The sequence below is a fragment of the Parus major genome, chromosome 3 (assembly GCF_001522545.3).
Source record: "Parus major isolate Abel chromosome 3, Parus_major1.1, whole genome shotgun sequence".
Lineage (NCBI taxonomy): Eukaryota > Metazoa > Chordata > Aves > Passeriformes > Paridae > Parus > Parus major.
The window spans coordinates 68846937-68864015 of record NC_031770.1 but is presented as its reverse complement, the minus strand read 5'-3'; the positions used below and the strand labels follow the sequence as shown (position 1 = coordinate 68864015).

Genomic DNA, 17079 nt, shown 5'->3' with positions numbered 1-17079 from the left:
TGGTTTTGAAATCTTAACACTAAGTGTAAATATTTAAATAGACCTATAAATTTTTTAAGCCTTAACTATTTTTGGAGACCATTTCATTGATAACACTATACTTTGGAGTTGAAACTGGAAATTTAGCAGTGAGGGCTTTTAGAGCAGAAACATGGCTTTTCCATGCTTCCAGTATTCAGCCAACTTCAAACATATTGTTCAAATAAATACATAAATAAATATAAGAACAGAAAATTGCAATCATCTTCTTAAGCAGAAGAGCAAAGATCTGAAACAACTTTTCTCTATGAGAAATGTGACTAAAAAACTTCTTCTGTAAGAACAAGCAAAATTACTTCTTAACAGGATTCTCTGGTGAGATAACCTGAGATAGCAAGGGGCTGTGCTTGGCACAGAAAACATCTTTCACTCCAGGGTTTACAGATCTTAGATTCCTGCTCTCCTGGTTAGAACTCGATGATGGTTAAGGGATCTTCCAGCCCAAACTATTCTATGGTTCTGTGATTTGCACTGCTATCAGTAGCTCTAAACTTTTTACCAAGTTAGTCATGCCCTACCTCTTCCCATTTTTATTTAACTTTAGCATGCTGTGGCATTATATATCATGCCTTGGGTTTTTTGGTTCCTTTCTTGGAATTATGATCTTGACATATCATCTCAGTGCTCTGTTTTATGAGCCTCACTAGTGATAGTGTGTTGTTCATTTGGAAACAACAGAGCTTTATATTTTTTTTATTTATACTTAATGATTAAGTTGTAAATATTATCCGGTTTTAAACTGGGTGTTGTCTGTAGGAATTTTTGGAGTGTTAAGAGTGTCTGCACAAAATTCTGGTTGCTGTCAATCGTGAGTCTTTGGGATTGGCTGGAACTGGCCCTAGAATATCTTGCAACGTCAACAAAAAAATACATATTTTTATGAGATGACATGTCCTTTTCTATCATATGTAAAACATTCTGTATTCTTCAGACAATCTCTGAAAGGTGATATACTGGGCCACTGATGAGTCAACAAAGAAAAAAAGATGCCTTATAGTATAATTAAATGGACTCTGTAATAGAAAGAGGAGACAGCTAACTCTGGAACAGCCCACAGAGAGCTCCAAATAATAAACATCCTACTTGAACTGAGATGGTGATAGCTGAAAATGCATTAAGTAGACAGAGAAACAAAAACAAATGAAGGTGAGAACTCAGTCAAGCAGGTTGAAGTGGAGTAAACACTTTGTCAGGAGCGTAGCCCGTGTCAGTGCTAATGCATTTTGCATTAGCCTGTAAAATACTGACTCTTGGCATCAGAGCTAATTACAAAAATCCACAACAGTTTTACAGTATATACACATGCAGGAACAATGATACCATAAGAAAGATTCTTATCTGTTAATGTTTTGAGTTTTTTAAATAATATTATAGCATGTGAAAAAACTGGTCACAAATGGTGACAGTCATTACATAAATGTCTTACTGTTCTGCAGTTGAGTTTTGATCAATAATCAATGAAACAAGAGGTCAGACAATACCAGAAACACACACCAAATGAAGTTGTTTTTACAATGTTATTCATAGGATGAGATTAATCAGGCTAAACTTTTGGTAAGAGGATTACATATAAATGTATCAATATTAGGAGGATTTGTGGCTTCATTAGCAACTGCAGAGGAAGAAATACCTTCATGTATGCTGCTAGCAGAAATACTCTCTGAGAGTGGTTGAGATTCCCAAAATAAATTTCAGCCCTGGAGGGTTATGCAGAGGACAGTGCTATGTGCCTAAAGTCATGTGCCTCTAGTCTTGTTACCTACTCTGAGCTGGTGTTGCTGGCAGCTGGGAAACAGCCAGTGCTCACTGCAAGGTGAGGGGAAAAGGGCCTGAAGGCAGTAAGGCAGTGCTGTGAGGCTGAGGAGAGGGCTGTGGGCTGCTGCAACAGCAGAAATCTGCTCCTCGGTGGAATTTCTGTGTATGAACTGTACAGGCAGAGCCTCTAGCAATCTGCCCTTGAACTCATTTCCCCATCTCTGTTTCCGTGTGACAGAGGTGGTACGTGGGTGCTTGTGCCAGCTTCATGCCAGGTTTGGGGGGCAGCAGGCCAGTGAGAATGTGAGTTGAGAAGTTGTCAGGGTGCCCCTTGCATTTGGAGCATTTTGAGTTAGCTGGTGGGTTAGAGCAGCTCTGAAGCAATTACAGGGAACATGGAAACTGGGCCAATAGCAAGGTCAGAGGCATACAACAAGGGGCTTTAATCTCTCACCAGAGCATTTGCAAATTTGCTGGTGGGCCCGCTTCTTATACTAAGACAGAAGGAAATTAGAGGACTTCCCAAGATGAGAATAAGTCATGTTAGAAACAAGATTAAAAACTTTGTCTTTCATCTCTAAGCTCCAAAAGCAGGGTGTTTTGAGAGCTCCTCTATGTAAGGGACTACAGCTCCTATCGGCTGAACCATATGTAACAGCAGAATGGCTGACTCAGCATTTCAGTTATGTCTCACTAGACTTGAGTCTTGTCAGGGAGTTACTAAATATACTCAAAGTGCTCATATGCTGCTAGACTCAGATCTTTCTTAGTGTAAGGTTTTGGACTATCCAGAGGTATGTTTCTGCCAACATTAACAGAATATTATCGCTTGGTGTTGGTGTAGATGTTTCAGAAGTTCTTGTTAAAGCTTGAAATGACCTGCCTTTTATGTGCTTAATTAGAGGAATTTTTGAATGGCTTGCTTGTTGCACTGCTGAAGTAGATTGAATTCCTGTTTGACTGATAAAGATGCATATTGTAACCTTCTACGAACCATGGTCTTATGTGTGTATGAAAAGCAGTATAAGTATTACATCTTCCATTCTTCACATTTGAAATGCATTAGACTTATTTTTACCTTCCACCTGTTTCTTCCTTCTGACTACCCAGGTTTTTTATTCTCCTGTTTGGCTATCCACCAAACAAGGTACCCACCGAGTTCTTAGCTATATAGCTCATTAGTTGGGCACTTCAGTTTGCATACTTTGCAAAAGTTTGGATACTTTAACTTTTAGTTAAGTCTTTATTTTTAGTAATCAGCTTTTAATATCTGATCCTTTGAGAAGAAGAGGGTTTATTGGTATGGTTTGTGTGAGAAAGTGTGTCACATAGGGGTAGGGCAGAATAATTCCTCAGGGTTTTGGGTTTTGGCAGAAGACTGCTTGGGCTCTTCATGTGATAAAAGAATGAATCAGCATAGCAGTGATGTCTGTAATTTCTTATCTAAGGGGAGACATGAGAAATTCTCACCTTTCTCGTGTACAATGAGACCATTGCTGTTCTCCCTCGCAGGTACTCATCACACAAGCACACTTGATCTCTGTGTTTAACAGTACTCCAGTCCTAAGTATGGAATAAAATTACCCTTACCTAAACTATCTGCTTATCACTAATCTTAAAATATCCAGCAGCATCCTGGTTGTGTTGCTTTTAGTGCTCCCATTATTTTCCTTTGTACTTGATACTCTGGCAGTCCAGATCACTTGTATCTGGTGGCAAGGTGTCCAGTGGGTTAGCTTGGTGTTGTTTCCAGCCATCATTTCCTTTTGCTTTCTTGAACCTTTTCCTGTTTTATTTCATCAAAACATCTTGAGTTCAGCTACTCTGGTTTATCCAGATAGGAGTTTGGTTTTTTACAGAGGTGTTGCATGAACCTTTGCGGGTGGCCCTCATGATGATGAGTTTTTGGTTTTATGGACTAAGTCCATAGTAGTAACTAGGAGACTGAAATGGAGGAAGAAAATAAGCATTAAATATAATTCTAAGGGGAGAATATAGCGTGTACTACTCTTAAACACTGCTCAAAAGAATTGAAAGTTTTTGTAATAATTATTTTCCATAGATGCTACAGGGAAGTTGTGTGCTTGGGAATGGGAAAGCAGGGTGATTCATGAGACTGCAAGTGGGAGAGCTGATGGAGAGTGACAGGCTCTAATACCCACCTAGAAGGTTAGCTTATTCCCATTAATTTTCAGAAGAATATTTGGAATGCCATCAGGGCTTCTCTCTCCTATGCTTATGTAGAGACCATTTCTACAAGTTTTTTTATTCTAGCATCTAAAAAAATCCCAAAGTCCTCTTCATGGGCAGCTATTAATGACTGCTTAAAATAACTTCTTGCAGAAGGGTTCTAGTTAAGAAGTGGTGTGGCTTACAACAAATTAGTCTCGCAATTTCAGTTAGAGAAAATATTTTGTATTTACTGGTTTTAAGGTAATAGCAGTATTGCAATGCTTTACAACAGTGTTATGCTTTGTACAGCACATGGTACATATCATTAACTGGGAAGGGAGTTGTGACCACACAAAGTGCTGCTGAACTTGTTCTCTGCAGTAGCTGCAGACAAAATTCTGAAGTATTTGCACAAGTAAACTGATGGAACAAGTACAGGAGTACAAATTTCGATAGCTCATGATAAAGTGCTGCCTGTGGTACTGATAGGATAGATCTTGCAGGAAAAAATACCTTCTTTGTAATGAAAAAGTAATTTTAGTAGAATGTACTTGAATGAGCTACTACTATTTGTGTATATTTTCTGTTGATGGTTTAGATACAGAAAGAGACAATAATAAGTTCGTGAAGATTTTTATTTCATCATTACAGGAGAAACCATGAACAAAGGAACTGCTGCAAAATTGTATTTTTGTCTGTTTCCTCTTGTTTTCCATACTTAAAATGTAAGATATTCAGTCTGGGTTAGTCCTGGGTGATTTAAATGCAGGTCTACTTAGGATTTAATTACTAGCCTATGAATTGGCATTTAAAAATCTTGCTGCTGGAAATCATCATAATAGCTATTCAAATTATTTATGCTTTAGGTTGAAATCACATGTCTTATATGGATTATGGGTTTATGGTGATTATTTTATTTGAGGTTATCAGAGAGAGATCATAATGTCTGGGTGCAGAAGAGCCACATTTAGCTCTCACTGTTCATGTAAAGTTGACAGTATAGGTACCCACATGTACCTATGTCCCTAAGGGCAATCAAGCATTCCTCAAGCGAAATACAAAGGAATAAAAATAATAATATGACCAGGACTTTACAGCTCTCTTCTGTTACTGTAGTATGTCAAGATACAGTGTTTATGTGTCATTCTATCATGGATTTCCATTGCTTATGGTTTGTTTTGTTTCAGCCTCTTGGAGCCAGCGACTATTTGGAAATATCAAAGCATTTTGACACAGTGTTTGTTCGTGACATACCGCTTCTTACAATAGCAAAAAGGACACAAACTCGTCGTTTCATTACTCTTATTGATACCTTTTATGAGCATAAGGTGAGAACCAAGCCTTTCCTATACACATAGGAACAATATTGGGAGTCCTAAAACTGACTGTTGCTATTGGTTTGAAATAAGGCTTTCTGTAGTAAGGGTTTTGAAAATATAAGGAGAATGAACTAGTACTGCAAAGAAACATCATTCCAGCTTCACAAAAAAAAAAAAATGGTCCCATTGCAATAAAGGCAAATAAACAGATGGGTTTTTTTGTTTCTGTGAGTATTAAGTATAAGCATAAATATAAGCCAGAGCTCTGTTGCCTTTCTTGAATGGGGATGTTCTTTCCTAACCCAGGAAAACAACAGAAGCCATGTCATTATTTTAATAATGAAGGACTGTGCTGCCAACTGTGCTGGAGTGAAATGGAGATTTTTAGATTTTAATCTGTAGGGGCAGTTGGTCAGGAATCAGTGCTTTTTTTGATCAGGAAGGAGGAGTTAATAGCACAATTGCATCATAAAGTTTAAAGAAAACAGTCACTGTAGGCTTTACATTAGATTGCAGAATTGCTCATGGAATAATAATGATAAATGCAGCACTTCATGTGGATTTACAGAGATTTCAAGCATGGAAGCAAAATCAGCATAACTAAAAGCGAAGTTCCTGTTTAAGGTGATTGTTTTTTAAAGTGATGCAAGATTTGAAACACTATCTTATATGTGATTATATTTACACACACTTAAACATTTATGCAGCTGGGAAGTGTCAGTTGAGGTTGGTTCTTTTCAAGAATGTTCTGGCATGGTTTGTTGACCAGAAAGGCCCCAACTCAGTGAGGTATTGAACTAACTCACTGTATGAGTAGTCACATTCAAATCAGCCATATTCAAATCAGTGTCATTCAAATTAGCCAGATTCTTTATGCTTCATGGTTTGGAAGTGGACATTTGCTAAGACAAATATATGCTAACATTAATATGCTAATATTAAACTAATGTGTTAGAAATAGGAGGATGATCTGCTCTGTGTTTGTGCCATCATTAAGAATTGTAAGCAGTCACTTTCTATTACTTCCTCCATAGGAAAAACACAAGTGTTAAACTCCCATCAAAAGCAGTTGAGAAAAACACCTGAGCATATTTGTGGATGTCTGTCCACAATGCAAACATCTTGCCTGCATGCTCTCAACAAGAGTCTCCTTCTGTAGTATGATTTCAGTCTGTCTTCTTTGCAGCTGTATCTCTCACTGCACAGTGTATCTCCTCCCAGCAGACATGAAAACAGCATAGTTATTTTTACTAGCAAATAACTTACTGGAGTAGCACAGATGAAGGCAAGAAGGGCTTCATTCAGCCTTCTGGGATATTTGGAATTTAAGTATTCTTTAAATAGTGTAGTACATCTACCCATTAAGAGGACTCTCAGGGTGAAAAGTAAGCATTGCTTACTATACAGCTGTTATTTTAGAAATTAGACTTTTTGGTGAACTCATTGCCTGTGTAGCAGATATTCTGAGCATTGATAGCACAGTTCTGTTCTCTGAGTAGAAGTTACATCAGTTGTTTCTAAGAAAAAGATCCTGTAAGGATTATAGTCCATCTGACTAAGGTAAATTTATAACAGCAGCGCAAATAAGAGAAAGGAAAAACACTGGGGTAAAAACACTGACTTTTAACTTCAAATTTGCTGTGCATAGATCATGTGTTTGATCCTGTAAAGCCCAAGTGACGATGTTGTTGCCTGTTCTCCTCGTTTCAGGTGCGCATTATCTGTTCTGCGGCAGCTCCTCTCCAAAACTTGTTCCTGGTGGAACATGGCAGCGGTGAACTGCAGGACAACAGAGTGTTGATGGATGATTTGGACTTGAGCCAGGTACATGATTTTAACATCATCTCCCTTCTGTAACAAAATTTGGTTTAGTGTCATAATTGCAGCAGTATTTTAGGAGGGGGAATCAAGAAAACATTTAACTAATGATTTTCTGCCTTTTTTGCAGTGTCCATGTTACTCTGATAATTACATGTTGTGCTACTTATTCATAGTCAAAGAAAATGTCACTATATGTAGAACCATTTTATGTAAGTTTTAGGGTCATTTTGAATATTAATCATTGTATCTATTCAGTCATATGAAAATGCTGATTTAAGTTTAGCGCCTACATTTAAAATACAGAAATAAAAGATGGTTTGTTCTACCTCTTCCTAGACTACAGAACAGCCTTACAAGTCCTCACAAACAGTACAACTTTGCATGTTGCTTATTCTGTTTTTCTTTTTCCCTGTAGCTCACTTATTGCTAATGACTTTTAAAATAATTTGTTTAAATTAATATACAATTAGTCAACAAAAAAGGGAAAATAGATGGTTAACCTGTTACTGTGTTGTTTTAAAAGCAAATTATTCTTTTTCCTATATTCCTTCAGGGGAATATAGCAAATATATTTGCTATATTTTCCCTTCAGGGGAATATAGCTGAAATAGGTGTTTTTCTTTAATTTTTGGGCATTAGTTTTAGTTTTTTGGTGCCATGCTGCTGACTTGTTTTGTCAAAGCCTGTAAAGCCCTGAGCTTTAGGAGTTATCATTATGCACTTCAGTACAGCCATGAGTCTCACAGGTGTGTGATGCTGTTTTTGTGTACTGATGTAGGATTCTGCCAAAGGACTCTCCATGTTTACAGGAGAAGAGGAAGTCTTTGCCTTTCAGCGTACTCTTTCACGGCTCACAGAAATGCAAACTGAACAGTACTGGAATGATGGGGACAGAAGCAAAAAAACATAATTAAAAGTTGAATGAAATCACCAAGAAGTACAATTACAGCATGAAATCACCAAGAAGAAAAATTGGAAAAGCTTCGGAAAAGAACTGGAAAGCTTTTTAGCACAACTTGAATAATAATTGCACTTTATCATCTGGACCATGTTTTCTTTCATTAATAGTTTTTTGAGCTTAAGACATGAGGTCTCATCAGTTATTTTTCTGTACCACCAGTGTGTGGATGTGTGAAATTTTGCCTTCATTTGTTGTTACCTGTCTGGATGTCCGGGTCCATACAGTGGTGGTGAATGGAATTACATCCAGCTGCTGGCTGGTCACCAGTGGGGTTCCCTAGGGCTCAGTACTGGGGCCTCTTCAGTGTACTCAGCCCTCTTCAATATCTTTATCCGTGGTATGGACAAGGGGATCAAAGTACACACTCAGCAAGTTCACAGATGACGCCGAGTTGGGTGGGAGTGTTGATCTGCAGGAGGGTAGGAAGGCTCTGCAGAGGGATCTGGACAGGCTGGATCAATGGGCTGAGGCCAGTTGTGTTTGGTTCTGCAAGGCCAACTGCCAGGTCCTGCCCTTGGGTCACAATAACCCCAGACAGCCCTGCAGGCTGCAGCAGAGTGGCTGGACAGCCCCTCGGGAGAAAAGGATCTGGAGGTGCTGGTCAACAGAACATGAGCCAGCTGTGCCCAGGTGGCCAAGAAGGCCAATGGCATCCTGGCCTGTATCAGCACCAGGGCAGGGATTGTCCCCCAGTAACCGCACTGGGAGGCCATGCCTCGAATCCTGTGTTCAGTCTGGGCCCTCCACTACAAGAAGGACATTGAGGGGCTGGAATGAGTCCAGAGAAAGGCAATGAAGCTGGTGAAGGTTCTGGTGAACAAATCCTGTGAGGAGTGGCTGAAGGAGCTGGGGGTGTTTAGCCTGGAGAAAGGAGGCGTGGGGGGTCCTTATTGCTCTCTACAACTCCCTCAATGGAGGCTGTAATGAGGTGAGGATTGGACTCTTTCCCCAGCCAGCCAGTGACAGGATGAGAGGACACAGCCTCAAGCTGCTCCAGGGGAGATTCAGGTTGGACATGAGGAAGAATTTCTTCATTGAAAATGTTGTCCAGTATTGGAACAGGCTGCCCAGGGAGGTGGTGGAGTCACCATCCCTGGAAGTGCTAAAGAAATTGCGGGACATGGCACTTAGTGCTGCAGTTTATTTGATAGGGTGATGTTTGGACAAAAGTTGGACTTGGTCTTTGAGTTTTTTCCAACATTAATGATTCTCTAAAATATAACTTTGAGGTTCAGGAAATATAATGGGTTTAGAATTTTTCTGGAGGATTGGTGTATGGAAAACGTTGATGGGCTATGCAGAGGCATTTTATGATGTCACATGAAGTCGGCACTTCATTGTTTATGCACTTCTGTCAGGTACAATGCTGCTTGCACAAAAGAAAAATCAAATGTTTTCTTTAAGAAACTCCTGATATTGTCCATGTCAGACTCTTGGAATTCATCTGTAGTGTGTTCTGTTTTGCTTTTTTTTTTATTATTCTCTGATTCTAGCTATGTGTTGACATTCAGGCTCTAGGAGTTTTTTTTTAATCAGACTGCTGCTCAGTCTGGTTCATTGAAAGCTAATGGTTTTAACCAAGAGAGAACCCTGAGGAGGAGCTTTAAGGTACTTGAAGCTGCACAGGAATAAGATCTAAGTAATGGATGGGAAAAGAGACCTTGATAAGACAGACTATGCTGTAACAAATAAGTGAAAGTTCATATTCTTCCTAAATTTAGTGGTTCTTACAAGCCTGAATACACTGCCTTTACACCAATGATGTCTCTACCCTGAATTTTCTTTAGGCTTCTTCTACACCAAACCTTCCACTGCTGCTAACAAACCTGCCCTGATCTGGGGGAAGCAGTACCCAATATTAGTCAGGCAATTCATCCTGTTACCATAGGAATGTGTTTTATGGAAAAGACAGGATAGTAATTGATACCTCAAGACACATCACCCATCCTCATCTTTGTAGCTGGAAACTCTAGTTAAAGATGCAGTAGTGTCATTCTTGATTTTAATCTTAACTGAAACAAAACATGGTATTGTGTGTATTGGCTTATCATGTATTTTTATAAAGCAATCCTAAGAGCATATTTAGAAACTTTGAGTAGAAAAGAAACATGGAGATGGGCTGAAGACTGCCCTTATTTCCTAGGGAGGAGATGTATAACACACTGTGCCCAACTGTGAGAGGTTATCTTGGATTTTGCAATATATCTTTCTGTCTGTTACCACATTGTCTCACATCAATTATCATCAATTGTCAGATTTACAGAAAGCTTCTAAAAGGGCCTTCTGGGCAGCAGGGAGGGCTGGAGAGGTCCTGTGCACTTATTTTTGTTAGGGAGGCACGTGCTCAAGTCTGGTTTTCTGTTCTGATCCCTTCTGTTTGTCCTGGAAGTTACTTACACTGGTTATACCTGCTCTTCACATAATTTTTAAAGCCTATATTTATAGTTTGCAGCTCATGGAACTATAATATTATTCCCACAAGGGTGACTACCATGGAGAATTTTAATGCATATTTATGAAAACTCCAATCAAAACACATTGCTTATACTTAAGAATATCCAAATAATTGGTGTATGTTTTCAGAAATTCAGATTAGGTTTCTCAACCTAGGGACTATTGACACTCATGTATGTGTGTCTGTATATACAAACACATTTGTGTATTTAATTTATACATGTATATAGAAATCTAGATAAAACTAATATATATCATTTAAGTGTGTGTGTTTCTGTATTTATATGTGGCACTCTATACCTATCAGCCTGGGACTGTGCTGATAACTCTTCTGAAGCTTCAGCCTTGACTTCTTTTGAGTAGCATTCAAGTGCTTCCTGCCTTGAACCAGAATGTGTTGTCCAAAAATGGAAGATGGTGGTAGATAACCTAAGGCACTTTGCATATAGATATTTATTTACATTCTTTTAAAAACTTTATATGTTTAGCCTGTATGTCCTTCTCTGTCAGGTGGTACAGGTGTGTAATCCTGCAGAACACAGATGACAAGTGTGGGACATGTGGGAGAGGAGGTCCTGGCAGCTTCTTCATTCCCACAGGGACAGGTCAGGGAAGTGAGGTGTTTCTCCACCATGTGGGTGATGATGAAGCTCCTTTAACCACAGAGTCCTTGTCTGTATTCAAACTGCTGCTGCTTTGCCATTGGTATTTGAGGCTTTTCTGAAGTCCGAATGCACAAACCCCAGTTCAGATACCCCAGGTTTTTGGAAGTAACTCAGATACCCCAGGTGTTTGGAAGTGCAGTGGGACTGATGTACCATTGAAAGCCTCTAAGGATATAAATGAGATCTGTGAAAACACAGGAGGGAAGTTCCCAAAAGCTTCCAGAGCCAGCATTGCTTCCAGAACACATTGCTAAATAAAACCATAGTGCTTGTCTTTCCTTGGCCAGCATGGAATTTGTCTGTTGGGAGTCCCTGGTAGATACCAGCAGTAATCAAGGAAAATAAAAGGAGAAGATTACAGAAGTGTTTTGAGGCTGAAAACAGGAAAAGTTGCCTAAATCACTGCTGTATTTGTGATTGTGCTGCAGAGGGAGGTATGCCACTTTTGGGTCAGGTCCTCAGGGAGAAATTTATTGGACCAGTTTCTCAGCCAGCCCAGATACCAGGGCAGAGGGTGCCTCAGTAACCACAGAAACAGCATATTTATGCCCATGTACCTCCCTGAAGAAAGTGAGGCCCTATTTGCTTAGTTTACAAATACTGTAGCATGTATAAAGCCTTTTTCCAGTGCTGAGTTGGGGGTGCTGCTTCTGGGGTCAGACACCTTCCAGGAAACTGGTGCCAGCCAGAATCTCACTGGACACCATGGACAAGAGTGGTTGTGTCATGCCCCAGGATGCTGGGCCACTTGTGCTCCCAGCTGTCTTGTCCTCTGCTGCCTGGCCTGCTCCTGCTGCTGTGAGACAGCAACAGCCCATGACTTTATTCCACATGACTTTATTCCACATGAAGATGTTTTATTTGCCAAAACGTAAACAGTGAGATGCCTTTGACTAAATTATGAACCTCCATAATAGCCTTAAAAATTGCTGGATGGATGCTGGATGCTTGTGGTGGATGCTTCTATCCGGAGTTGAAGTCCTGGCTTTTTAGGGTTTTCTTGATTTGTGAATTCATGTCATCTCAGATCTGCATCAAGTTTTTATTTCTTTTAGTCGTTTAGAAAACATTATTGACAAGTTATTTTTAAAGGTCTTTTCAAGTGACCTTTATTGATGTGGTATAATATTTTGCTGTGATAGGAAGCAAAATCCTGGGAATTATGGACCATGTGAAACACTTCATGTTTTCTAAAGTTCACATCCTGGTTGAGAATCTCACAACTAACTTCTTTCAAATACTTAATTGACCAAAGAATGTTCACAATACCCAAAAATTTATTTATTTTTTTTTTAATAATAAATAGGGAAATTCTGTCTTTCAGAGTTACCATTTTCAGTATTTATTTCTGTGCTGATTGAGGGAACAATTGCAGTATTTTGGGTAGGACAAGACAGCATTCCAGAGGCTTTAGAGGGATTTAAGATGCACTTTTTGCTGTTGCTGGTTTTCAGTCTGAAGAGGAAAACCATTAATGGCTTTTCTTTTAGTAAAGGTGTTCGTGATGACACCACAGCTGGATAGATGGCACCTATTTTGCAGCAATCTAAGCATGAAAAAAAGCAACTGACCAGGTTTCAAACAGTGCCCAGCACGGTCACCAGCCATGTAACAAGGAGGAAGAACAGTCTCTCCATCAAGACGCAGCTAACAGAATTAAGATTAGGATTTTTCTTTCTGCAATTGCCTGGGTCTGAATACACCTGGTGCCTCAGTTTCCCTGTTGAAAAAATGGGAATGATATTACTGTCTTACTTTTTAACTCTGGCATGCTGCCAGACTTCTCTCATTAATATTCTAAGATGCTTGCTGAGACTCTGGGATGAAAATACTTCAGTAAAGTATGTAAATACTGCAAAAAATTAATTTAGCTACTCAGAGTGGATTAGTCTTCTTGTTTGGGTTACAGAATTAATGTCATCCACTGAACACCACGTGCCTCGTGGTAGTGATTTTGTTTTAAATAATGTATCTATTTTAAGAATTTATTTAAAGAAAAAAGAGAGATTTGAGATTAAAATTGTAAACCATTTGTGTAGTTTTTATTTTACTTGTAATAACAAATTTCCTATAAGATTTATAACAATCTCAGATCCTATAGATGTGAAATACAGTGGTTTTGTAAATTCTGTTGGGATTTTCCTTGTATACAGAAAATATTTTTTAAAATATGTCATTTTGAATCTAATATATTACAGGCTGAACACTGCCAAATCTATCTGTCATTTGTGAAGAATTTATCTTGTAATAAAAATTAATAAATCCAGATTTTATAAACTTGTCACTTATTCATGCTATTTTTAGATATGTGTTCTGGATAGACAGACCCACTGTTACTTAGAATAACAGACTGTTAAGGGGTTGGAATGGACCTTTAAGATCATCTAATCCCAACCTCGCCTGCCATGGGCAGGGACACCTCCCACTAGACCAGGTTACTCAAGGCCTTATCCAGCCTGTCTGGGAACACTGCCAGGGATGGGGCATCCACAGCTGCTCTGGGAAACCTGTTCCAGCACCTCACCACCCTCACAGTAAAGAATTTATTCCTAACAGCCACTCTAAGCCCTCCCTCTTTTCAGTTAAAAGCCCTTTGTCCTGTTACTACATACCCTTGTAAAAAGTCCCTCTCCAGGTCTCTTGCAATGCCCTTTAGGTACTGGAAGGTGCTGTAAAATCTCCCTGGAGCCTTCTCCAGGCTGAACAACCTCACCTCTCTCAGCCTCCATAGGAGAAGTGCTCCAGCCCTTTGATCTTCATGATTTAGTGTGCTTGTTTTTCTCTTGAATCTCAGTATCCAGGGGGCAAACCTGGACTGGCAGCACTGCCAATTTCTGGGCATGTAGTTGCCTGTACAAGCTGTAGCCATTGCCCTACACATGGTTCAGATTTTGGGTTGGAATCTCCAAGGCTTGTCAGAGAGGTCCTCATTCAGAAGTAGTTTAGATTTGTCTGCCTCTGTTACTGCTGCCAGCAGCCCTAATTTTTGGGTTTGGAGCCCTTTTTTCCACCTCTTTGGCTCTTTCCTCCAGCGACTTGAGGGTGAGACAAAATAGCTGTATGCAAGCCACAGTTAAAGTGCTTTCCCCCCCATCCCTGCACTGTAATTTGGAATTCTTACTGTTCAAGATGGGCTTTTGCTGTCAGCCAATTAGTTCCATGGTTAGTTGTTACAGGTTTTGCCCAGCTTGGAAAATTGCCTGGGGAAGCAGTTAGTTAACATGTAGGCTGGCAGAGAACCCCCACACTGGGTGTGTCTGAGGATCACTGCAGCTCCCCAGTGCAAGTGCCCTGAGGGAGCACCTCTGAATGCTGAGAATGGGAGAGCGCTGCTGCAGCATGGCACTTCTCCATGGGTGCCAGTTCTGGCTGGCAGATGGCAAGCAGTGTTTCACAGTTCGGACTTGAGAAACCAGGAGTGTAAAATTTTTAGGCAGGGTTAAACTTTGAGCCTGTTTCTCTATCTTTTACTGTAAACATTATATTTTCCCATTTCTTGAAGAGGGATATTGTAATTGGAAGTCAAGCAACAAACTTGCTCCAGTGCTTGCAGCATTGTGGTATCCAGTGTCTGAGAAGAGCATTGAGAATGGGATGTCTTACTCTCCCATTACAGATTCACACAGGTTTGTGAATCTGTACCATCAACAATGGTTGCATGCCTTGTCACTCATGGAAACATTGGACCCTTCTCCAGATCGATTTAAGAGCCTGGTTTTTCCTTTAAACATCTGCAGCAGTAAGCTGGTAGGGCTTAATAAGAAATTTTGCTCAAAAAAAGTCCCTTAGCTTTTCTGCCTCTTCTGAAATTCTTCAAGAACAGGTTTTGCCAATCTGCCTTTGCTGCTTCTCTTGTGTCGCACTGATCCATTTCCTCTCAGAGATGAGCAACCCCCAACACGTCCATCTCTTGTCAGTGGATTGCTCCTCATCATGGGATACTTAATATTCTCTTGTTCTGTAACCTCATTTCTGATGGAGAAGCACAGGTTTTTGTGTCTCAGCTTCCCCAAGACCCCTGGGCTTAGAGTTTCCTGCTGCTTGGCTTTGGGCCTCAGGAGCTCTGGCATATAGGAAATACAGGGTGTAGGGTCTGGGGGTACACCCATACACCTGCAGAAAGGGAGACATTTCTGACCCTTGGCTTTGGGGCACTGCCTGCTTTTGCCTCTGTCTGCCCAGAAGGGGGACTTGCAGTAGCAGTTCCTAGTGCGAGAGGAGAGAGAGGATAGAGCAGATGAAGGATGCAGGCCACTTGCTCCCTCTCCAGCCTTCTGCATGCTCCACATATTTGTAAAACAACTTTTGTTTTAAATTGAATTGATTTCTAAGAGAGCCATTAAAATACAGAAATGCTTCTCACTGACCTAGTACTCTGCATTCATGTTGGTAAAATTTTGGATGTGTTTCTATAGTCCTCCCGCCAGTTCTTTGTCAGGGTGAAGGGTTTAGTTGGCTCTGTTAATCCACTCTCTAGCTGAAATTGTTCATTTAAATCGTTATAAAAATCCACTCTTTTCCAATGTGAATCCTATATTTCCAGATTTGAGTACTGCTGCCAGTGCAAAGACTTCAAATTCTCTGAGTGCAACCACACTCTGCCAGTCCAAAGCCAAATTGCAAACACTTATCCACAATTTCCCTTACTCAGCTTTAAGCTAATTTTTCCAGCAGGCAACAATAGCCATAAAAGTGTAGGGGAAGATTATTACAAGAGCTTAAGAAATGGTTAACTGATTTCTTCACAAGCGGTAGGATAATTCTACCACATTTTCTTATTGAAAGAAGTTACTTAATGTATTTTTAGCACATGGTTCTTCAGTGTCACAGTAATTAAGAGCAATCACAACCACTATAAAATGAAGCATGGAACAAAAGATCAAGTGATTGTTTAAGCTGAAGTCAACTGAACCAGGAAAAGTAAGCTCATTGACATGAAGAAAAAAAGCTTTGAGTGCTCTGGTTTTTTACAATTAGCAAAGGCAAACACACTTGTGTAACTTTTTCTACATGCAGTGATGGATAATGTTCAGGTCACAAGATGATGTGCTGGGTGGTGAAGTTTGTTCCTGCAGGCCTGTTAAGAGCATCACTCATGTCAGGTCTTCCCTGTAGCTGAGGTATGATGTGCCCAGCAACACTTCCTTGCTAATCGAGGTTCACACACTGTAAACAGCTAACAAAGTTCCTCACGGGGGCAGGGGGAGCAAAGTTGGTTGGAAACACAGGCAGAGGACCAGTGTCCTCCAGCTGCAGTTGATGTCTCCCAAAAAGTAACATTTCAGGGGCCAGTGGAGAGAGAAGCAATCACTGTCCAGCAAAATTACAATCTGAATGGGCTGCCATTTCCAGAGCTTCACTAGGATGGCTGTGATTGCTATAGAAACTTCTGAAAGTGAGACAGAGAGGTTTTCCAGCACTGGAAATTGCAAATGGAGAAGGTTAGACTGGGTGCAAAGCCCATTCAGTCAGGCAGCTGCCAATCGAGCCTCTTTGCCAAGTAGATTGTAGGAAATGCTGATTAAAATGTCCATGGAATGCACCAGGCAAATTAAATTTCAGTAACAGCCGCCTGGGCAGTTTCAGTGGGCAGACAGCTCCAGCCTGTGGTGCACCTGGGCTTGCTCTCCCCCTGTGACCTCTCCCAGGGCCACCTGCCCCTTGTACACAGGTACTGCAGTGATGCTGCAGCAGTGATGCTGTGACCATGGCAGCCTAAGGAATACAAGTGAGATGAGGTTTGTTGGGAAAGGTGGTAGTGACTGGTCTAGTAAAGGATATCTGGAGGGGGGAAAAATGCCAGACATCATTCCAGGTAAGGGAGCAGTGTCCCTCCCCGCTCCAGCTTTGACACTTCTCCCAGGGCACAAGCTCAGGAGATGAGGGCTGCTGC

The 17079-nt window shown here is 40.4% G+C and overlaps 1 protein-coding gene across 1 annotated transcript in view; it reads left to right on the top strand.

The window, feature by feature from the left end:
* Positions 1 to 13466, top strand: part of AFG1L (AFG1 like ATPase) — a 66410-nt gene extending 52944 nt beyond the window's left edge. The window contains exons 11-13 of the mRNA XM_015622143.3: positions 5154 to 5294; positions 6996 to 7109; positions 7885 to 13466. Coding sequence (XP_015477629.1) covers positions 5154 to 5294; positions 6996 to 7109; positions 7885 to 8016 — 387 coding nt within the window. The 3' untranslated portion in view covers positions 8017 to 13466. The remainder of the gene's footprint in view (positions 1 to 5153; positions 5295 to 6995; positions 7110 to 7884) is intronic.
* Positions 13467 to 17079: the final 3613 nt, after the last annotated feature.